General features: G+C 41.7%; 1 protein-coding gene and 1 long non-coding RNA gene across 51 annotated transcripts in view; both read left to right on the forward strand.

Annotated features, from left to right (window-relative positions):
- Nucleotides 1–13337, forward strand: part of LIMCH1 (LIM and calponin homology domains 1) — a 357562-nt gene extending 344225 nt beyond the window's left edge. For 32 of the 50 annotated variants that reach the window (XM_084971782.1, XM_084971783.1, XM_084971784.1 and 29 more), the window contains 3 exons: nt 2800–2908; nt 5934–6036; nt 11898–13337. In XM_084971782.1, the coding sequence (XP_084827908.1) occupies nt 2800–2908; nt 5934–6036; nt 11898–11923 (238 nt within the window). In that variant the 3' untranslated portion in view covers nt 11924–13337. Of the gene's footprint in view, nt 1–777; nt 865–2799; nt 2909–5933; nt 6037–11897 lie in introns of all 50 variants that reach the window. The other 18 variants (XM_084971777.1, XM_084971778.1, XM_084971785.1 and 15 more) reach the window with 1 other exon arrangement.
- LOC146400409 (uncharacterized) lies at nt 6112–7145 on the forward strand. The gene is made up of 2 exons (XR_014812357.1): nt 6112–6190; nt 6291–7145. It is a non-coding gene; the product is annotated as an uncharacterized LOC146400409 (long non-coding RNA).
- Nucleotides 13338–23362: the final 10025 nt, after the last annotated feature.

The raw sequence follows: 23362 nt of genomic DNA on the forward strand, positions 1-23362 counted from the left end.
CATGCCAGCAGGTGCTGGCTGGGGACCGTTCTGCTTTGTACTCGTGATGTAGTGATTATTAGATGTTTTGAACATCACCCCGAATCACATGCACCCATACAAATTTATGAACAGGAATGGAAACCACCTCACTGCAAAGACCTCCTATGCCCCTGCCCTTATGTCTGGGGTCTCTTCAAGAGCTCGTCTCTACATCCCCCCTCAGCTCTCCCCTCCCACCCCTTTTATATTTGTCTAACTCAGCGTGCAATTTTAACTATTTTCTGTTCAACAATGCCAGCCTATTGGGGGGGGCGTGTTTTTGTTTTGTTTTATTTTTTGTCTTTTTTAGGGCCTTAACCGTGGCATAAGGAGGTTCTCAAGCTAGAGGTTGAATTGGAGCTCGCAGCTGCCAACCTGTGCCACAGACACAGCCACAGCCACAGCCACAGCAACACCAGATCCGAGCCGCATCTGTGATCTACACCATAGCTTGTGGCAATGCCAGGGATCAAACTTGCATCCTCGTGAATACTAGTCAGATTCGTTTCCACTGCGCCACGATGGGAACGTCAAGGCCAGCCTGGTTTTGATAACAGCCAATGTCTGCACAATTTGCTAGGCAGAATTTTTTTTTTGTCTTTATTAAAAATTACCACTAGGACACACTGTGGTCTTTTATTTGGTTGTCAAGGGAACAGAGGGTTTTTATTTTTTTCCTTATCTAAAATAATTTTTCTTGTGGGATTGGGCTTCTCTTTACTTGTCATGATGTCTGGCTCCTTTCCCATATTATAGGAAAAGCCCTCGAGAGAACTTCCAGGCTGGGCACTTGTCCCCCTGCTCCCCTACCCCTCCTGGCCAGTCACCAAACAGGTACAAGAGGTCAGCAAGCCTTGCTGGGGCTGCTTTGTTTTGATTAGAGCCTGCGGAGCACAGTCATAATCCATGCTCGCCAGGTGATCGTGAGCGATCTGTCCATCTGTCCATCCAAGTCTCTTCCTACCCACACAGGCGAGAGTGAAGCACACATAGCACATCTTCATCCCTCTAAAGACTATCAGCCCACGATCCAAAGAGCCAAGTGTGTGACGCTGGCATGGCCGTGGCCATGGGGCTTTAATTACATTGTGTGGAACCTATAATCTAATAATAAAATCCACCAGACAGTTGCTGGGCTCCTAAGTCGGCGCCTTTCCCTCCAAGACAGCTGGGTCCTTCAAGGCAGGATGTGCCGATGGCTCGTACAGGGAACCAGGCGGGGGCTGAGGAGAGAAACCTCATCCTTCCTCTGACTCCACTCAAGCTCTCTAACGATTGCATATGGACATTAATTGGGCCCCGTGACATTCTTAAAAGCTGCCTGAGCTCCATCCCCTGGAGAGACAAACTACTGAGTACCCAGAGGTTTTCTTTGATTTAGAAATTTCATTTAACTACTGGATAAGAGGGAAATCCTAATAAATAGAGCTTGCTAAGGGCAGCTCTTCCTTTTTTCTCTTGCCTTCCTTTTGTTTCTTCTGTCTCTTGGTATCCTGTTTGCATCCAAATGATAGTGCCTATTTTAAGATTTCTTAGGTAATTCTAAGCGCTGTCCCGACAGCTGGCATCACTGCTGTCTGATCTTAGTGGTGGGAAAGCTGCCTTAGAGGGCAGCCATCCTGGCTAAGGCAGGTGAAACAGAAACCAATGTGAGTTCTTCACACCAAATCCCAGAACTAGGTGACAGCAGAGATTTAATCCCATAGCTGCCTGGCAGCTATTGGGCTGTCTCCTCTTAACTTTTGAACAACAACCAGAATTTTTTTTTTTTTCTTTGTAGGGCTGCACCTGCAGCATAAGGAGGTTCCCACGCTAGAGGTCAAATCGGAGCTACAGCTGCCGGTCTCCACCACGGCCACAGCAACGTGGGATCCGAGTCACATCTGCGACCTACACCACACCTCACAGCAACGCCAGATCAATAACCCACTGCTCAGGGCCGGGGATCAAACCCACATCCTCATGGATACCAGTTGGGTTTATTACTCCTGAGCCACAAGGGGAATGCCCAGAAAATTTTTTTGTTTTGTTTTGTTTTGTTTTGTCTTTTGTTGTTGTTGTTGTTGCTATTTCTTGGGCCGCTCCCACGGCATATGGAGGTTCCCAGGCTAGGGGTTGAATCGGAGCTGTAGCCACCGGCCTACACCAGAGCCACAGCAACGCAGGATCCGAGCCACGTCTGCAACCTACACCACAGCTCACGGCAACGCCGGATCGTTAACCCACTGTGCAAGGGCAGGGACCGAACCCGCAACCTCATGGTTCCTAGTTGGATTCGTTAACCACTGCGCCATGACGGGAACTCCAGAAAATTTTTTTAATAAATAAAAAGAAATGCCCCGGTGAGCCAATGAACAATTACAGAAAAATTTAACCCAACATTGAAATGTTAGTAAAGCTAAACTTGAATGTCATTTAGGAACCTAAGGAAACGTGATAAATACATCGAGTCGTTTCAAGGCATTTGATCACTGTTGTTGAATAGACTCTGACATGAACTTTTTATAACAACCAACAGAATCACACACAGACACACACACAGACACACACACACACACACAGGCCTATTATATTGACTCTGTCAATTGTCTGCATCTTATATCTAATGCTTAATCCCTACTCATCATTCAGTAACTGTCATTTCATTCATGATGTTTTAAAAAACCCATGGTTTTTGTTTTTTTTTTTTTTTTTTTTTTGCATGAGGCTCCAGGTTTGTGTGTTTGACCAACAACGGTAAATGGAACAGCTTCTCATGATGTGTGTTTCGCCACTTAGGTCTATAAGTGGGAAGAAGCTGTGCTCCTCGTGCGGGCTCCCGTTGGGTAAAGGAGCTGCCATGATCATCGAGACCCTCAGTCTCTATTTCCACATCCAGTGCTTCAGGGTATGTCTTCACCGCCTCCTCCCTAAGCCCAGTCTCGGGATGGCCTTGGAGGAAAAACCTCCTGGAAGTCCCGACGGCCTTTGCTCGTGAGGCCCCCTCGACTCTGGATCGCCCAGAAGTGCGTGGGGGGTCCATCCATCCAGGCAAAGCGCTCCTACCCTGCATCCCTCTGGGATGTTGGCTTCAGAGGAAGCAAAACAGGTTTGCGTGACGACGTGTTTTTGTAAAACAGTTTTTGTTGCTAAAGAGTCCACACTCTAACAGGCGGCCGAGAACCCCGGCCTGGGGGACAGCCAGCCGTCAGATTCTTTTAACGCCAAAGGGACCCATTTGGAAGATAACATCTTTTTTTTTTTTTTTTTTTTTTTTGCTATTTCTTGGGCCGCTCCTGCGGCATATAGAGGTTCCCAGGCTAGGGGTCGAATCGGAGCTGTAGCCACCGGCCTACGCCAGAGCCACAGCAACGCCAGATCCAAGCCATGTCTGCGACCTACACCACAGCTCACAGCAACGCTGGATCATTAACCCACTGAGCAAGGGCAGGGACCGAACCCGCAACCTCATGGTTCCTAGTCGGATTCGTTAACCACTGCGCCACGACAGGAACTCTGGAAGATAACATCTTTGCTGCTTCTCAAATGCTTGTGAGAATTCAGAGTTTTTTTGGTCTTTGATCTAATGGAAGGTTTTGTGCCCATGAAGAGGTTATGGCTGGTTGCAAAATTGTAGGTCTTCAAAGCAGTATGTCTGTAATCACAGACCGAGTACCACTCCCTCGAGAAGCTGCCCTGCTTGCCACACCAAGTTGCCTTTGTCACAGGTCCTTAGAGAACCTTCTGTGGTCCTCATCACTCTCTATTGAATTAATTATCATCTCCTCTCATAAACAACAAGCTCTATGAGGTCAGGGACCATGTCTGTCTGGCTCATCTCTCTGGTTCCTCTGTCGCTATCCGAGGTGTTATCACTAAATATTTTTAGCTGAATGAATTCATGAAAACTGAAAATGAGGAGACCTGAATTCTAGTCCCCAAACTCCTGCTGATAAACAGGGGAGCTGACCCCTCATGTCTGGTGTATTATAAAATTTACAAGTCAGACGCCATCAGCATCTCCTTCTTTAACCCACGAATGTGTTTTAAATCAATACATCATTTTTGAAGCCAAACCTTCTCTCTCTGAAAAAGAATCCTTCCTTTCTCTTTATAATTCTGACAGGCTTTCTTTGTCCTTCTTGGATATTGGCCATACCTACAGCATAGGGAGGTTCCAAGGCTAGGGGTCAAAATCGGAGCTACAGCTGTCTGGCCATGGCAATGCAGGATCCGAGCCACATCTGCGACCTACACCACAGCTCACAGCAATGCCAGATCCTTAACCCACCGAGCGAGGCCAGGGATCGGAACCCACAACCTCGTGGTTCCTACTTGGATTCGTTTCTGCTTCGCCATGACAGGAACTTCTGTCCTGTTTTGTTTTTTGTTTTTTGTTTTGCCCCCTCCCCTACAAAGTAAATGCAAGGATTTCAAATAACTCCCAGTTTGGAGTTCCCAGCATGGTGCAGTGGGTTGAAAGGATCCAGCGTTGCCACAGCTGTGTCTCCAATTCAGTCTCTGGCCTGGGAACCTCCACATAGCATGGGTGTGGCCATAAAATTAAAACAATACAAAACGAAAACGAAACTTCCCAGTTTACCTATAAGCTGAGAGAAAGTGAGTGAAGCTGTCCCCAAATTATGAATTTAACAATGTCAGAAATCACTAGAAACCAAAAATTATCATCGACAAAACACAATACTGATACTAATTAGACTAGAGTTAATAACATTCATATTGTAAAATTATCATAGATAAGGTATATCCTAAATTGTCTAGGAGTGTTTGGAGGCTCAAAGTATATATTTTCTAAAGTTTCGTGGTAATACCAAAATACTATGTTCCAAGACCACTGTTTATTCTCAGCAATTTTACCAGAACTCAAAAGAATCAAGGTGGCAAAGAGTCTGCAGATTCTCAACAGATAGGGGACTTCTCTTAGCTGTCAGGGCCTTTGTTCCCTCTCATCACTCGCTGCCTGCAGCTGACCTGATGCTTGAAAGTGCATCACCTCTTAGCTGCATCCCCTACCCTTCTGATGTAGATGCAGCTTGTGACATCATTTGGATGAAGCCTCCCTCTGCCTCAGGTGACCTGCGAGCATCAGTCTGGGGCTGCCCCTGTTTTCCTGGGCTGGATGATGATGATGCCCCCTAATCCCTGCAAGAAGCTGGCGTGAACCAACCCCCACGGCCCCCTTCTCTGGTTGCGCCAGTACAGTGTATCCCCGCAGCCTCCTTCTGCACTCGGCAGATAAGTTCCTCTAGGTATCACCACCTTTAACGTGGAAACATCAAGCGGAAAAGCTATTTCCCAATAATTTCGGTCAGGTAGAACTTAGCGACAATGCTGAGACGCATTTGAAGAGTACTCAGAAGCAAGTTTCAATATATAATCCATTGGCCATGTGTTTATTTAAAACCACTAGATTTAATCGGTTCAAAACGGTCCTTCCACCTTGATTGAGAACTGGTATGATAGGCTTTGGGATCAACCCGATACCACTGTCATAACCTCGGACGAGTCAACTAACGACTCTGAACTGGTGTCCTTCTCTGCAGAATGCCAGGAGTTAGGATAAAAGGCTGAAAGTATATTGTTGCTGGAAGTCAACGCTTGTTGCAACATCTAACACAGAGTAGACACTCAACAACTGTAGAGGTTGTAGAAGTGATTATTATGCTATTCATGTGAATAACAGCTAAGCATTATAAAGAAACAATTCCTGGCGTTCTCTGGTGGCTCAGCAGGTTAAGGACCCAGCATTGTCACTGCTGTGGCTCTGGTTACAGCTGTGGCACGGGGTTCAGTCCCTGGCCTGGGACCTTCTGCACGCCACAGGCATGACCAAAAATACATAAAAATAAATTTAAAAAGTAAAGAAACAATTCCTTATGCATCTCGTAACCTCTGTTTTTTCTCCCCTACAGTGTGGAATTTGCAAAGGACAGCTTGGAGATGCAGTGAGCGGGACGGATGTTAGGATTCGCAATGGTCTTCTAAATTGTAACGATTGCTACATGCGATCCAGAAGTAAGTCCTGAGCCGGGGGTCGGGCATGGGGGGGAGGTAACCTTGAGATGAATGAGCGCAAGCATATGTGCCTTTCATAGGATGCAATTTAGGAATGCAACTATTTCTTCCCATCAGTTGGCGATCCCACCCCGAAGGATTTATTAGCATCCAGGTAAAAGAAATAATAAATAAACAATAAAATAAACAATTATTTACCACGCATTTCTTCCTGGAAGTTATGGTTACAACGTGGCCAAATCCTTTTTATCCAGAAGGACATTAATACACCAGCAGACAAAACAGCAGACCAGGTTTGACATGGCCTGAGTTCAGCATAGAGAGTTCGACAAAATACTCGGCTAATACAACATCTCTGACACCCTCTTCATTCATTGAGGCATCTCTTTAGAAGACCAGCAGCATTTGGAGGGTGGTTCAAGTGTGAAGAATGATTCTCCACCATTCATCAAATCCAGCACCACCTCCTCGGTATCTACATGCCTGCATTCAGAAGTTTTACAGAATAATGTGGGCTTGTTCCCAACTAAGTTGAAAGTTCTTTGAGAGGCAAAATGGCGAGTTCTCCTCCTTGGTGAATCCATGCCCTCCTCCAAAATACCTCAATACATGCTAATCAGAACGGATCCAGTATGTGCTGCCTTGAGGCTCCCTTGTGCAGCCTGCCCTCCCATCTTGGTCTGGACCTCCTACCATAGAAAGTGCATGTTATTTGGGGGAGCCACCAGGGGGTGCTGTTGCCCAGCTGCTGTTCAGAAAATCTGAACCTCGCTAGTGGCTGGCCTTGGAATCCGTTCTCATTGCTCATCATTAAGTATGGAGGATAACCTTCTGGTGGATAACCTGGATGGCAGGTTGATTCTTCTATTCACATTCACCAGTCAGAAACGCTTTTAAAAAATGAGAGTGAAGAGATGAAGTTAAATTCAAGATTTTTTTTTTATTTCTCAAATTAACGAAGCGGCACTTTTGTAGGTCTCTGAATCTGCAAGACAAGATTTTAAGAGTAAAAATTGAAACTAAGTTGTTTTATAGCTATAGATTTAGTAAATTTGGAAGAAGGTGTGTCTGTTTTAACATGATGGGAAATAAAAATGTAATCAAACTTTGATGGTCTCAATCGATGATATACATTTGACTTAGGGTCTGAACAGTCCCAACTTAGAGCTGCTGCCATCAAACTGGACTAAATATTAGTATTAAATATAGACATTAACTTTTATACTATGTATTATACATATAAAAATATGGGATAAATGGTATACTATGTATATATATACATGCATACATGAATACATATATAGTATATAATTATATTCTATTTAAACTATATTTTTATTTGTTTGTATTGTTTTTATACATTAAAAAGGGAAACTAAACACTTTTTTTTTTTTTTTTTTTGCTTTGTAGGACCGCCCCTGCGACATATGGAGGTTCCCAGGCTAGGGGTTGAATCAGAGCTACAGCTGCCGGCCTACACCACAGCAACAACAGATCAGAGCCAGGTCTGCAACCTACACCACAACTCACACAACACCGGATCCTTAACCCACTGAGCGAGGCCAGGGATCAAACCGGCAACCTCATGGTTACTAGTCAGATTCATTTCTGCTGCGCCACAATGGGAACTCCAAAATTAAACCCTTTTGCCCCGGGATTTGAACTGATTTTTGTTTATTATCTAACATAAAAATTAGTTTTTTGCAACCCCTGTGACCTACTGAATGTGAGTCATAGAACCACAAGAGGGCGCTGTTGGGTCGCAGGCCTGTTGAGCCAGATTTGAAAAGTGCTGTAAATCTGAATTTCTTTCATAATTCGAAGTGCTTGAAGGATACCAGCAAAGTACAAACCTGAACCCACCTCTGCGTGACAGTGACTTGTTTTCATCCAGATTTTTATCTTAATTGAAAAGTTAGGCGGATTCAGGTCATTTCTTTTGGAATCTTTTCAGATCTAGGCCAGCAATCTTTCTCTTGTATATACAAATGCAAAGGGCATTAACTGCTTTCAATTCCAAATCTGAAGGCAAGACCTGTGTGTGGAGTGCCTGTACCTGTCTTGTAAGATGAAAAATAAGGTGATTGGAGGTAGACTAAAGATAAAATGATTTTTTTTCTTCGTGTGTTTAATATTTTTGATGCGATATTTTACTAGGATGTTTTTTAGAATGCCAAGGTACCATTATCTCTCTGCCTGCATAACCAAAATCAGTAATCAAAAGAATAAATAGAAATTATAACTGGTAAAAGTTTAGAAAAATTGGCTTGTTTAGAGATACCAAATTAAAATTCTCAAAGTTAACCATACTGATTTTTCTACTAATTTCTCGGGAAAAGAGGCAGCACATATATTTGTATGTGTACACACACTACACATACACACATAGATGCGTATGTGTCACACATATACCTGCATATGTGTTGGGTTTTATTTCACAAAAGTAATGGCGTAGCCACAGTGGTACTTAATTTTTGTTGCTGTTGTTTTTAACTTAATGATATATCCTGACAATTTTTCCATATTACATGTTCTTTCTCCTCATTCTTTTTAATGGTTTTTTAATAGCTCCATACAGTCCCACTGTGTGGACTTAGCATAATTTAATGCTCTATAAATGAGCACTTGAGTAATTTCCAGTTTTTTTATACTATTTTTTAAATGCCCCAGTGAACATCCTTGTATGTATGTCTTGATGATCATTTTAAAGCATTTCCACAGGGTCCGTTCCCAGCAGTGAGACTGCTGAGTTAAAAAGCATGTACTTTTTAAATTTTCAGGCAGCTTGCCTAATTATCTTCCAGAAAAGTGCACACTTCTTGCAAAGCATATAAGAGAGCCTCTTTCTCTCTCCATCCTTATGTCAGCTCTGGACATCATCAAACTATTAAAAGTTTTTTTTCTCTGCCAGGCGAGGAAAAAAAAAAAAGCAACTCTTGGCTTTGATCTGTAGTCTTTATACATGAGTTTAAACATCTTCTCATAGGTTTGTTCATCATTTATTTTTTTCCTGTTAAAACATTTATATTTCCTAGTCCTTTGCCCATTGTTCTACTGGCAGTTGATATTTATGAGTTCTTTGTAAATTAAGGATATTTTCCTTTTATTTTATATTTACTACTTTTGAGAGTTATCATTGGTCTTCCCACTTGGTGCTGTTTTTTTCATAGAAAAGATTTTCATTTTAGGTAATTAAACATATCTCTTCTTTTTTTTTTTTTCCTTTTTGGATTCTGGGTTTTGTGTCCTGCTTAGAAAAACTCTCACTACTCCAAGGGTACAGATAAATTTAGCTGAGATTTCTCCTAGAATTGTTTTTTGTTCTCTTTTTGGCATGTAAACATGTGGGCATCAGGAATGTATTTGATAGTAAGAAATGAGGTAGACATTAGCTTTATTTTTTTTCCAATTAGCCAATTATATGACTATAACTGAATGAATAACTAATTTCTTATTGATTTGAAATGCCAGCTTTTTTCATAAACTAAGTTCCCATACATATTTGAGTCTATTCCTGGGTATTTTATTAGGGCTCATTAACCTATTTATTCTCTAGTATCAGTATTAATTATTATAGTTTCATTTGGGGGGGGTCTTTTTAGGGCCACAAGTGTGGCATATGGAGGTTCCCAGGCTACGGGTCCAATCCAAGTTGTAGCTACTGGCTACATACACCACAGCTGCAGCAACTCAGGATCCGAGCCGCATCTGCAATCTACTGCACAGCTCATGGCAACGCCAGATCCTTAACCCACTGAGTGAGGCCAGGGATGGAACCTGCATCCTCATGGATGCTGGTCAAATTCGTTTCCGCTGAGCCATGACGGGAACTCCCCAGATTATGTTTTAATATTGATCAATAATAGCTACCTTCCCTCCAATGATTTTTCTGAATTTCCTAACTTTTCTCTCATGTTTCTTTTTCCAGCTAAATGTTAGTATCCTTTTAGGCCAAACTTTAAGTTAATACGTGACAGGGAGAAAGACCAACATTTCTGAAAATACTGCTTATTTCTTTCTCAGTGTCCTAAAGAAAAAAAAAAAAAAGCTGTACCTTCAGAGTGAATAGGGGGAGAGGAAAATAACTGGCTGGGGAAAGTCAGTCAATACACTGGAATTGGTTGAATATACCCAGATGCAATGAAAGAGTAAGAATGGGAAAATGGCTAAAACTATATTTTTTTAATTTGATTTTGATCTGAGTTGAGAAGAGGGGAGATGGGTAGATGTGCGGGGCGGCTTACATCATAGGCATCCTAAGCGAAACAAAATAATGTCATCGTGCGGAATAATAAAATCTGAATATATAATCCTGTTTTCCTCAAGTAACTAGTCGCATTTCAATGAAATTTTTCTCTTGGAGAGGAAAAATTGCATAACAGCATATTAGAATGCAATTCCTAAAAGCCATGTAAACTGTTTTTAAGTTCATATGTAAATGGGAACCGAAGTGAAAAACAAATTACCTGTCGAGAATCAAGCTGCCCCATGTTTAACTGGTGCCATTTGTGCTTGGGTGTTGGATGACTGTGTCTTTGTGTCTCTTCCATTGTTCACGCTCATGAAATGCACTTAACTCAAAATCTCTGGGGGTCGTTTCCAATGTTGCAATTGCCTCATCACAACTGTAGTGCCGAAAATGAAGGCGAAACTTTGTTCAGGTTTCAGCAGGACGTATGGAACCCACACCATCCTTTCAAGATAGGGTTGCCAGATAAAATACAAGATGCCCAGTTAAATGCTTTTGAATTTCAGATAAACAATGTGTTGTTTTGGGGGGGTTTGTTTTTAGTATGCGTTTGTCGCAAATATTGCATGCTCAGGATTTAGCACAAGCATATCCCAAATATCCCAAGGCTATATACTTTAAAAATGTATTTTTTGTTTACCTAAAATTCAAATTGTATTGGGTGTTCCGTATTTTATTTGCTAAGTACAACAATTCTATTTATAGATATTTTGTCAAATTCTTCTGCTGCAAGATATCTATTCTTAGAGTTCCCACTGTGGCTCAGGGCGTGAAGAACCCAGCTAGTATCCATGGGGATTTGGGGTCGATGCCTGACCTCCCTCATTGGGTTAACGACCTGGCGTTGCTGTGAGCCCTGGTGTAGGTCGCAAACACAGCTTGGATCTGGTGTTGCTGTGGCTGTAGTGTAGGCCAGCAGCTGTAGTGTAGGCTGGCAGCTGTAGCTCTGATTCGACCTCAAAAGATATTTATTCTTAAAGAAATCAAATCAAAACCTAAGAAAATGAGAGAAGAGAGATTATTTTCTTGCTTATTTGCCCCAGAAGACAAAGTAAACAACTTGTTGGAGGTGAACACGTTTTGGGTTTAGGGTGAAATCCAGAGGATTTCAACCAGATTTTACAGTGCATATGAATCACCTGGGCTCCTGGTTCATTTCTGGCTTGGGGCTCAAGAGTCTGCATGTCTGGGAGTTCCCATTGTGGCACAGTGGTTAATGAATCCGACTAGGAACCATGAGGTTGCAAGTTCAATCCCTGGCCTCGCTCAGTGGGTTAAGGATCCGGCAGTGCTGTGGCTGTGGTGTAGGCCGGTGGCTACAGCTCTGATTCGACCTCTAGCCTGGGAACCTCCATATGCTGCGAGTGTGGCGCTAGAAAAGACGAAAAGACAAAAAAAAAAAAAAGAGTTTGCATGTCTAAGAAACTCCAGGTGATGCCAAAAACTGCTGGTCCCTGGACCACACTTTGAGTAGTGTGGTGGCACAGGCTTACCCTCCCTTGAGGGAAGAGACTTTGGCAGAGGTCACTGCTAATTTCAGAAATGTTAAAAGCTCCAATGCCAGAGTGGTTGACTGCTTTAACCAAGCATTGCTCTGTTTCCTTTCTCCCAGGTGCTGGCCAACCCACAACCTTGTGATGTGGTTTTCAGGCTTCCAGATCACTCACCGTTTCCTTACTGAGGGTGTCCGCGGGCAATTCCCTGTTTAACAACATCCCCAATTCAGGGGATCCTCAGCATTCATCTAATTTCTGAAAGGCTATCCTAAAAGATGGTATCTGTTCTTTTGCAGCACAGTGTTTGTGTTTTTCCTGGTTTCTTTTTCCTTTTTTTTAATTTTTAAATTTTTTTTTTTTTGGCATTTGCACAACATATACAGAAAAAATATTGAATTGTGATGATCCTGAATAGTTTTTTAAAAAGGTCTTAGTGTGGTCACACAGGCTTACCGTTTAAAATTTGTTATTCTCTTTGGGAGTTAATGAGATTCATGATGCAATAAACCTGTTTTTCTTTTTTAATAGCATTTCTAGGAATGAAACACTTTATGTTTACAGAATTGAGCTGCAGAAAATGCAGGACATGCCAATTTGAGACATGCAGTCTTCTGAGACAGGCGCATACAATTAATGCATTTCAGACACTAAAAATCACATTGTCTAGCTCCGAGCTATAACTTGTTTTTAATGCAGAGATGCTAGCCTGATAATATATACTGTAATCCTGAAACGTTTGTGTTACTTACCTTTTGAGGTGGAAGTCATACCAATAAATTATTGCACCATTAGTATTAGATTTTGTGTACTTTGGAAGTTATGCCATTACTACAGGCTGACCCATCCAATAGAGAGAACCCTTGCGACATTGGCTAGACTTACACTCTGGGACATTGCCCGAGGATAGGATGAAACCAGAGGGACATAATTCAGTCATCATTTCCCAACTTATTACCAAAATCGGTGAGGAAGTTTAATCTGCTCAAGAGTCGTGAGTCAGTGATGGCCATTCTCATCGAGATTAGCCCATCTTTGGGTGTGACCACTGCTCAGCTTTGCCTGCGTGTTCTCTTTGGGGGGACTGAAGCCCAGATGGCTAAAGAAAAGCATTAAGTCCATCCTCATAGAATCCCAATGGCACATGATGTGATAAGCCACTAGCGCGTGATCAGCAAGAACCCACCGCTCACACCGTGCCCTGGCCACCCTCATGGACACCTGCCAGCCCGCCCTCACTCTCCTCCATCACCAACCAGCTCTCTTCACCACCAAGAATTCTGGACCTTGCTCACAGAGAAGTTTAGCAAGGAACTCTCGTGGAGAGCGGGTTTAATTTTTTTTTTTTGCCCTGGGTGATGAGTTTCATCTGGCCAAGAAAAGCATCAAGTGACTAGAAAGCATCATGCTTTAGATCTCCAGGCTGTTTTCTGTAAGACTGGGGAAAGGGGAACTATTTATTCTGCCTTAAAAGGATGGCAAATAAGTGAAGATGACATTTTGTGAATGTAGACTCTGGATAGACTCCTAATAGTAGTCATTAAAGGAGATCGAGTAGATGTTTTTTTCTGTTCTGTAAGCAATCCTTTTTTTCCTGTGTCCTATTGAGTATGGCTAGCAATTATTTATTTACATGCTAGATGCTCCTCTGCATGCAGATTCCATGTTAAGTGCAGAAATTTCCTCAGCCCCTGGAGATATTTTGACCATGTTGTCATTTGGATGAGCTGTCGTTAGATTGGAATTTACACATCATTTCATTACAAATTGTGCCTTAGAAAATGCAAAGCTGTTGCACACAGTCGGTGATGAATTATGGATGCAGTACTTTGAAGAGAAGTGAAGTCACTTCCAAGGTCTCAAGACTTCCCATAGAGGTGTTCGCTGTTTTACAAGGGGGGAGGGGGAGAGTAAAAAGAAGAAAAATAGAAAAACTAAAAAAAAAAGTTTTGCAAATGTACAGATTAAGTCCAATATTTTGATTAACCACCTGCATGTTTTATTAAAGATTTTGATAATGTGGATGTTTACACTTTGCATGATCCTAGCCGAGTACTTTACCCCCGATGATGCGCAAAACATACACAAGATGATCATTCATAACTGATTTTTATAGAATACTTTTTACATGCGGGACTCCATCTGTTATGTAAGGATTATATGACTATCGCACATTCTCTTCTGGTTTCACAAACCCATTTATACATATTTCTTAGCGAGACTCATTGTACATGTATTGAAGCTAGAATCAAGTCAAGAAAAATAAAGCCCCGTTCTCCAACTGCGAAATGTGCTTCTCCATAATGAACAATAGTCACCAGCACAGAATAATCTCCAACATTTTCTAAATTCTAATTGCCAACTGTTTCTATTTATATTTGATTTATATTTCATTTGGAGTCTGTTACATGGCAGCTCCGGCAGACTAGATCTTGTTTTTTCCAATGCAGCGTAATGAAGATGATCTATTTCCTTTCAAATAATCTTTGAGATCCCAGGGAAAAAAAAAAAAAAAAAAAACTGCTCTGCTCTATGGAGCTGCAATGTAAATGTGTTTGCTTAAAAAACAGATGGGGCAAGTGAGTGATTGATTGTTCCTGAGGAAGTAGATCTTTTTTTTTTTTTTTTCCTTACATTTCACAAGCTAGCCCTTTCTCTTTCTTAAGGAAAATAAAGGAGTAACTCTGTTTTTCACTTGCAAACTTCCACGACATTTCTTCACTCTTTCTATGTAGTGTTGTTAATGCAATACGTATTATAGTTATCTATACACAGTGTAAGACTTAACAAGCTGAAATGATCCACCCTTATATGTGAGTCCGTCCAAAAAATGTTACTGTTCTGGGTGGGCCGATGTTCTAGATCAGTTACACTAACCTTCATTTAAAATATTTATTCTAAAATGCCTCCGAGAAATAGTAAAAGAAAAAAAAAAGTTGTCTAAAATGCAACAGCTTTTATAGTAAATGTACATTTATAAATAAAATACTCAAATCAACTTTGTATTTCATTGGGTTTTTTTGAGGGGCGGGAGGTGGGGTTTCTTACTTGGTGGAAAAGAATCAGACTCTCTCTCTTGCAGCTTTTGATCCAGAATCACAGTCAGAGGATGGTGACGATGCATATTTGCATTTGCATAGGGAGGCATTTTGAGGTCAACTATTTAAGGCAAATAGAAGTTACTCACTGATTGTAGGAATCACTAAGGATTCACTACAATCCTTCCACGGAAGGATTCAAACTCCTTGACATGAGACACACAATAACCAGGGGAGACCATGCAGAGGTCAGTGAAAATTGTCTAAAACAACCAAACGATGGTTAACCTCCAGTACTTGCTAGAGAAAACCATGTCAAATCCTTTAAAGTTGCTGTGTTCTGCCACTTTTCCCAGCACTGCCCCAGTGCTCCCTGTCACTGGGTAAAAACAGTCTGTTCACTAAGGACCTTTTTCCCCTTTGTTGAATCTGAGAACATGCTTCAAAACTGTGGCATCCTGTGGATACTGTGCACTTTCCAAAATAACACACATATCTTGCCTAGCACTGTGTCCTAAGTTTGTAGATGGTGGTTAACAGCAATCAAATTCCTTGAAACTTTCCATCATTTTAAGATGCAATAGTCTAAGTGCCACTGCAAGTTATATTCTGCTCCTTTTTTTTTTTTTACAAAGTTTAATATGCAGTTAGTTGCTACTGTTTCCATAGAAAAGTGAATTCCTTGCCTTTTGTAAGAGAGTTTTAACAGCTGCCAGAGTAGGTCTGTCATTTTAATTGTTATTTAAACGAAAACTTATTTAACTACAATGCGTTTCAAAACAGAAAAGATTAGTATGCTAACATGCCATCTATGAAGACTGTCTTTATTAAAAGAAACACATTGTAGGGAGTTCCCATTGTGGCGCAGTGGGAACAAATCCAAGTAGGAACCATGAGGTTGTGTTCGATCCCTGGCCTCGCTCAGTGGGTTAAGGATCCGAGGTTGCCATGAGCTGTGGTATAGGTCACAGACACGGCTCAGATCCAGAGTTGCGGTAGCTGTGCTGTAGGCCGGCAGCTGTAGCTCTGATTCAACCCTTAGCCTGGGAACCTCTATATGCCGTGGTATGTGGCCCTAAAAAGAAAAAAAAGAAAAAAACATTTTACCTTGGATAATGTTGAACTAGCTTTTTTCCCATTGACTCTCTTCAAGACCTAAGGACTCATTTTTAGGGTCCTAACCTGGACCACAGAGGCTCTCTCCCCATCCTTCAGCCTTATATAAGTCAGGGGTTACAAACGCAAGTGACTTGAGGCATCGTAAATGAGAAGCCAAGGAGGGTAATAGAGAGTGGTGCAGACTGTGGCAAACTGAAAAAAGAACAGTTCTGTCTAAAGGGGGAGGCAGCTACCTGGCTCTAACCAATTGTTTTCACATGAAATCCCCAGCTTTTTTAACATTGACAATAATTCAAAACATTTTCCCACACAGTGCCAGCCAAAACTGTGAGATTTTACAAAATACAGCCACAACTCCAATTTTTTTCTGAGGCCACCAGTCCTCAACCTATAGCTAAAGCTTCCCTTTCTTTTCCTATCAGCTACTAACTTATTCTGCTGTGAATCATTTTATTTGACTAATACAAAAAGATTTACCATCCAGGGAACTATATTGAGCCTCCTGGGATAGACCATAACAGAAAATAATGTTTAAAAAAAAGAATATAGGAGGTCCCGCTGTGGCACAGCGGGACAATGATCCAGCTTCTTTCTGTGGAGGCACTGGTTCAATCCCTGGCCCATCACAGTGGGTTAAGGATCCAGCATTGCTGCAGCTGTGATGTAGGTCACAGCTTCAGCTTGAATTTGATCACTGGCTCAGGAACTTCTACATGCAGAGGGTATGGCTGAAAAAAAAAAAATAAAAGAATGTAAAAAAAAAAAAAAAGATTTACCACCTAAATTTTTCTTTTTGGAGGGTCTGGGGTCATTCAGAGAAATCTAATAGGGCCATTAATCAGCAGGTGATATTGCTAAAATTCATGACACTTTTGGGTAGCATTTTTTGTGTATTATTATCAAAGACTGCAATTTTACAAGCACCCGACCATGTTCAGCATTTTGCAGAACTATGCCCTTCCCCTTAAGAGCTTCCTTTGTTCTTCTGAATGCCTCAAAAGGACAGAAAAGTGTGCAAATACACAAAGCAGAATTTTTTTCTCAACTTGTTTAGCACCGTCTTATCAACTGTACTTTTGCAGACATTGTTTCAGTTATCAAAAAGCTCTTGTGGCATGTGAGAAGATGAATGTATGCCTCTCCATTTCATAGATGAGAGTAGAAGAGGAGTAAGCACTTCCTCTGGATGAGTGCAAGCGTTTCCGTGATCATATATTTCACCAACTGCCTTCAGTTGGTGTCCACTGTGCCTGGCCTTAGTGTCTGGGACTTCATGTGAGACCAACGAGGCGGAGCCCTGAGCATAGTTAGACTTTGCAGGGTTTAGTCTGAACTCCTATGGGGATCAGAACACTCTTTTTTTTTTTTTTTTTTTTTTTTGTCTTTTGTCTTTTGTTGTTGTTGCTATTTCTTGGGCCGCTCCCACGGCATATGGAGGTTCCCAGGTTAGGGGTTGAATCGGAGCTGTAGCCACCGGCCTACGCCAGAGCCACAGCAACGCGGGATCCGAGCTGCGTCTGCAACCTACACCACAGCTCACAGCAACGCCAGATCGTTAACCCACTGAGCAAGGGCAGGGATCGAACCCGTAACCTCATGGTTCCTAGTCGGATTTGTTAACCACTGCGCCACGACGGGAACTCCCAGAACACTCTTTTTATAGTAAGTTTATCCTTATAAACTCCTAAATACTCAAATAGGAGTTCCCACAGTGGCGCAGTTGGGATAGGGATCCAGCATTGTTGCTGCAGCAGCTCGGGTTGCTGCTGAGGCAAGTGTTCCATTCCCAGCCCAGTGCAGTGGGTTAAGGATCTGGCATTGCTACAGCAGTGGCATAGGTTGCAGCTACAGCTTGGATTCAGTCCCTGGCCTGGGAACTTCCATATGCCCCAGGTGCAGCCAAAAAAACAAACAAACAACAAACAACAACAACCTCAGGTAGATTTAGTATCACATTTTTATCCACTGGGGTTGGACTTCTGACTCTGGGATGAAAGACTGGAGCTGTCCCTGGTGGCATGACCATTGTGTTTGCTGGAGAGGAGGCTCAGGTGTCTCTCCAGGCCATCTGCACCCCTGGCCAGAGCCCCGCTGACCTCTTCCCTGACACACACACCTCCAAAGCCTCCCTCCCCCAACCCCAAGTCTGGTCTCCCAGACCTGGGGAAACTAACTCGGGTCTTCCACTCTCTCAAACTCAACAGCCAAGGCCTCAACAAAGGTATGGCGTCTGGCTAACCACTCTGATGGGGAGAAGGCACTGAGGGCCCACCACATTGATTCCTATACAACAAAGTCATCCCACCATAAGTGAATTCAGTGATACATTCAGCAGGGCAGTTCACTTTTTCAGCAGGAATTATGATATTGTCCATGAAATCCTTGAAAATCTCTTTTCTTTATTGTCCACCAAGGAGACAGAGAATTATGGCAGCAGGCCCTGTTGGTTTAGAAAATGCCTTGGCTGAAAAAAGGAAGACAAAGAAAATGCCTCAGCTGAAAGTAAGTAAAGTGTAACAGTGGGATCCCCTCTCAGACCCTTCATCAGGCGTAACACCCTCCCCCTCAATGGTACGGCATTAATTACTGTCCCAAGCTCTGATCTTGGAGCTTCAAAAATTCCTCTCAAACCCATAAAAAGCTGGGATGAAAGTATTTTATGTTTTCTGACACTTTGAAAATTGAGACGCTGCATCTTGTTTACATGCATGACCATGTTTACTTATTCTGGGACATAAGTAAAATATTTGATTAGACAATGGAGAATGCCTATTCTGTGATGGCCCAGGAAAATTTGAAAATAAGGACTAACCAGGAGTTCCCTGGTGGCTCCGTGGGTTAAGGATCCCACGTTGTCACTGCTATGGCTCAGGTCACTGCTGTGGTTCAGTTTCGATCCTTGGCCCAGGAACTTCCTCATGCCACTGACATGGTAAAAAATAATAACAGTAATTTTAAAAAGTAAAAGAAAAGTAGTGAAAAACTAGGGGAGATACTCCCAACAAACATGACAAAGGGTTACTACTCTTAACATACGATGTCCTTTGCAAATCAATAGAAAAATGGGCAAAAGCACATTTTAAAAACTGCCAAAAAGTAAATATAAATCACTAGTAAACATAAAAAATGTTCAGTCTACTTATGATCAAAGAAATGCAAATTAGAAAGCAGTAAGATAAGACTCTCCCTAACTCCCCCAAAATAGAAAACACTCAGTTATATTAAGAATTATTACAGGACTTCCCTCTGTGGCTCAATTCCTGACATGGTATCCATGAGGATGCAGGTTTGATCCCTGGCTTTGCTCGGTGGGTTAAGGATCCAGCTTTACCGCAAGTTTTGGTGTAGGTCACAGATACAGCTTGGATCTGGTGTTGCTGTGGCTATGGTGTAGGCTGGCAGCTGCAGCTCCAATTCAACACCTAGCCTGGGAACTTTCATATATTGCAGGTGTGGCTGTAAAAAGAAAATAAAAATTTTGAGGAACACAACACTTAAAAAAAAAGGAATTATCATAAAAATAAAGTTTTTTTAAAAAGACACAAGGCAAAAAAATTTGTCACACATACAAACAACAAAAAGTTAGTATACAAACCATATAAAGAACTCCAAAATAGGAATAAGAACTGGTCAATAGAAAAGTGGACAAAAGACATGAACAGGCATTTCACAGAAAACATGAGTAGCAAATATATATATAACATATATATTTTCAATTTTATGCAGGAAGGAAATGCAAATTAAAATCATTGCAAATAAACAAGGTCCTACTGTAGAGCACAGGGAACCGTATTCAATATCCAGAGATAAACTATAACAGAAAAGAATATGAAAAATAATGTATATGAATGTATAACTAAAGCACTGTGCTGCACAGCAATTGACAAAACACTGACTCAACTATACTCCAATAAAAAATAATTAAAATTCTAACATAAAAATTATGAGATGCTATTGTGTACCCATGAGATTGATAAAAATGTAAACTTTGATAACACCGCGTGTTCGTGAGGATGTGGAAACGCATACACAGCTGATGAGATATGGGTAAACAATTCTGCATTATCTGGTAAGGCTGGTGAAGCTGATGAAACATACCCCTTGATGTAGCAGTTTCACTTCCGGAACATAAACACCTTAGCCTAAACTCCAGAGAAGCTCAAGAAGCTCTCGCAGGTGTCCACAGGACATTTTCAAGAATGTCCCTCACGGCATCCCTTTAGCGGTGAAAAACGAGTGTGCCACGAAGGGCGCACATGCATTTGATGAATCGCGGAAACCACAGCATTAGGTGAAAGAAGCGCGACTCCAAAGATCATATACATTACGATACCAAAGACGTTAGAAAACAAAGCATTGGAGTTCCCGCCGTGGCGCAGTGGTTAACGAATCCGACTAGGAACCATGAGGTTGCGGGTTCGGTCCCTGCCCTTGCTCAGTGGGTTAACGATCCGACCTTGCCGTGAGCTGTGGTGTAAGTGGCAGACGCGGCTCTGATCCTGCGTTGCTGTGGCTCTGGCGTAGGCCAGTGGTTACAGCTCCGATTTGACCCCTAACCTGGGAACCTCCATATGCCGCGAGAGCGGCCCAAAGAAATAGCAAAGAGACAAAAAAAAAAAAAAAGAAAGAAAAGAAAACAAAGCATTATTGTCTCTACGGGCATGCAATATGTGCTAAGAGAGCAAAGCAAAGGATTAAAGAAAGCAAATTCAGGACGGGGGGATTGAAGGAGAGGAACGCTATCAGGAAGCGCTCGGGGGAAGTATCAACTTGATTGCCCTTCACGAAGCGCTCGGGGGAAGTATCAACTTGATTGCCCTTCACCCCTAAGCTCTATTTTGTCATGAGCAGCTTCAGACTCTCTAGATATTAGATAACTGCTTTCTAAGGTGGTTGCTCCATGTAGCCTGAAATCAGTATATAGAATCCTATTTCCCCTGTTACACCCAAAACATGCTATGTCTGGTTTCTTAATTTTTACCTTTCTTTTTTGGGCGTGGGGGCGCACCTGCAGCACATGGAGGTTCCCAGGCTAGGGGTCGAATCAGAGCTGTAGCCGCAGGCCTACACCACAGCCACAGACAGCAACTCAGGATGCGAGCCTCATCTGTGACCTACACCACAGCTCACAGCAACACTGGATCCTTAACCCACTGAGCAAGGCCAGGGATCAAATCTGAGTCCTCATGGATAGTAGTCAGATTCGTTTCTGCTGAGCCATGAGGAACTCCAATTTTTACTCTTCTGATGGAAGGGAAATAGCATTTTTTTTTTTTTTGGCCTTAATTTGCATCCCTCTGACTAATGAGGCTGGGCATATTTTCATATATTTATTGGACAGTCCAGTTTCACGTCCATGAATTACCTGTTCATTTCCTTTGCCACTTTTCTTAGTGAGTGGCCTTTCTTTTGTTTTTATTGCTTTTTAATGATTTTGTAAAAAGTCTAGACCCTAAATCCTTGATCAATCACATGCATTGCAAATGTTTCAATATATGGCTTGTCTTGTAAACTTTATTATGTCTTTCAACAGTCAATTTTTAATTTTAACCCAGCAGGTATATGAACAATTTTATGTTTTGTGCTTCTTGAGTCTCATTTAAGAAATCCTTCCTGGAGCTCCTGTTGTGGTGCAGCAGAAACAAATCCGGTTAGGAATCATGAGATTGTGGGTTTGATCCCTGGCCTCGTTCAGAGGATTAAGGATCTGGTGTTGCCACGAGCAGTGGTGTAGGTTGATGACACGGCTTGGATCTGGCATTGCTGTGGCTGTGGTGTAGGCCAGCAGCTGTAGCTCCAATTCAATCCCATATGCTGCGAGTGCGACACTAAAAAAAAACAAACAAAAAAAAAAAACCAAAAAGCTTCTGTACTCCAATTTTATAAATGTATTCTGCTACACTGTCTCTGAAAAGTTTTTTAGGTTTTGAATTTCGTATTTAGATCTTTATCAAGCGAACTACAGATCTAATGCTTTTTTTCCCCTTTGGATAGCTGATTTTCCCAGAACCACTTATAAAATATCTCATCCTTCATCTGCTGATTTGTAATGTCACTTCCGTGAGAGACTGTCTTGCAATATCTGAGAGTCTGTTTCTGGGCATTTGTTCCATTCCTTTGGTCTATTTGTTTATCCCTACATCACTATAACATTGTTTTAATTGCTATATATTAAGCCTTGATATCTGGAAGGGCAAATCTCTTTCTTCCTTGAAATTTTTTGGCCATTTTTGGACTTTTATTCTTCCATATGAACTTTAAGATAAGCTGTAAAAGGCTTGCTGGGATTTTAATCAAAATTGAACGTATAGGAGTTCCCATTGCGGTACAGTGGAAACGAACCAGACTAGCATCCATAAGGATTCAGATTTGATCCCTGGCCTTGTTCAGTGGGTTAAGGATCCAGCCGTGAGCTGTGGCGTAGGTCGCAGACGTGACTCGGATCTGGTGTTGCTGTGGTTGTGGTGTAGGCAGCAGCTACAACTCCAGTTTGACCCCTAGCCTGGGAACTTCCGCATGCCCAAGGTGTAGCCCTAAAAAGCCAAAAAAGGGGGAAAATTGATTATAGACTGTAATTTTCTAATCGGTATTGTTAGTATACAAGATACCACTGATTTTTTTTTTATGTTAATCTTGGGGCCAGTGACTTTGCTGGACCCTTATCAGTTCTAATACATTGTTTATCATTTCTCTTTGATTTTTATGGAGTTAATGGTCATCTACAGAAAAAAATTTTTGTCTCCTTCCAATTATGTCTTCATTTTTTCATGTCTTATTACACTGTTAAGATGTCTAGTGAATGGTGATAATGGGCAGTCTTATCTCATACTGCAATTTACATAGGCACAAAAGTTGGAAAATATCCTAGATGTAGATCTAACACTAGGGAAATAGTTGTGAAAATTATGGTACATCCTTATAATGGTATTCTGCCATTGAAAAATAGCATTTTCAAAAATATTTGATTTAAACTATTAAAATACCACAATAAAATGCTCTATAAAAAGCCACAATCTCAAACTATATATATATGTATTATATTCAAGTTTTATAAGTAAAATATAAAGAATATGCTTTGTATTGTGTATTTGTTTTGTAACTCAAGTATCCTCAGCTTTCAAGACTTAGAGAATTACGATTCAAGTTTTCTAAGGAGGAGTTCCCATCGTGGCTCAGCGGTTAACAAATCTGACAGGTTTAATCCCTGGCCTCACTCAGTGGGTTAAGGATCTGGCATTGCCATGACCTGTGGTGTAGGCCGAAGACGAGACTCGGATCCTGCATTGCTTTAGACGTGACGTAGGACAGTAGCTACATCCCCGATTTAACCCCTAGCCTGGGAACCTGCATATGGCACAGGTGCAGCCCTAAAAATACAAAAAAAAAAAAGTTTTATAAGTAAAACGTATTATAAAACATATGCTTTG

The sequence above is a fragment of the Sus scrofa genome, chromosome 8 (assembly GCF_054392235.1).
Source record: "Sus scrofa isolate SSC_HxYL_T2T_F1_AM1 chromosome 8, Sscrofa_HxYL_maternal_Yorkshire_Landrace_v2.0, whole genome shotgun sequence".
Taxonomy (NCBI): domain Eukaryota; kingdom Metazoa; phylum Chordata; class Mammalia; order Artiodactyla; family Suidae; genus Sus; species Sus scrofa.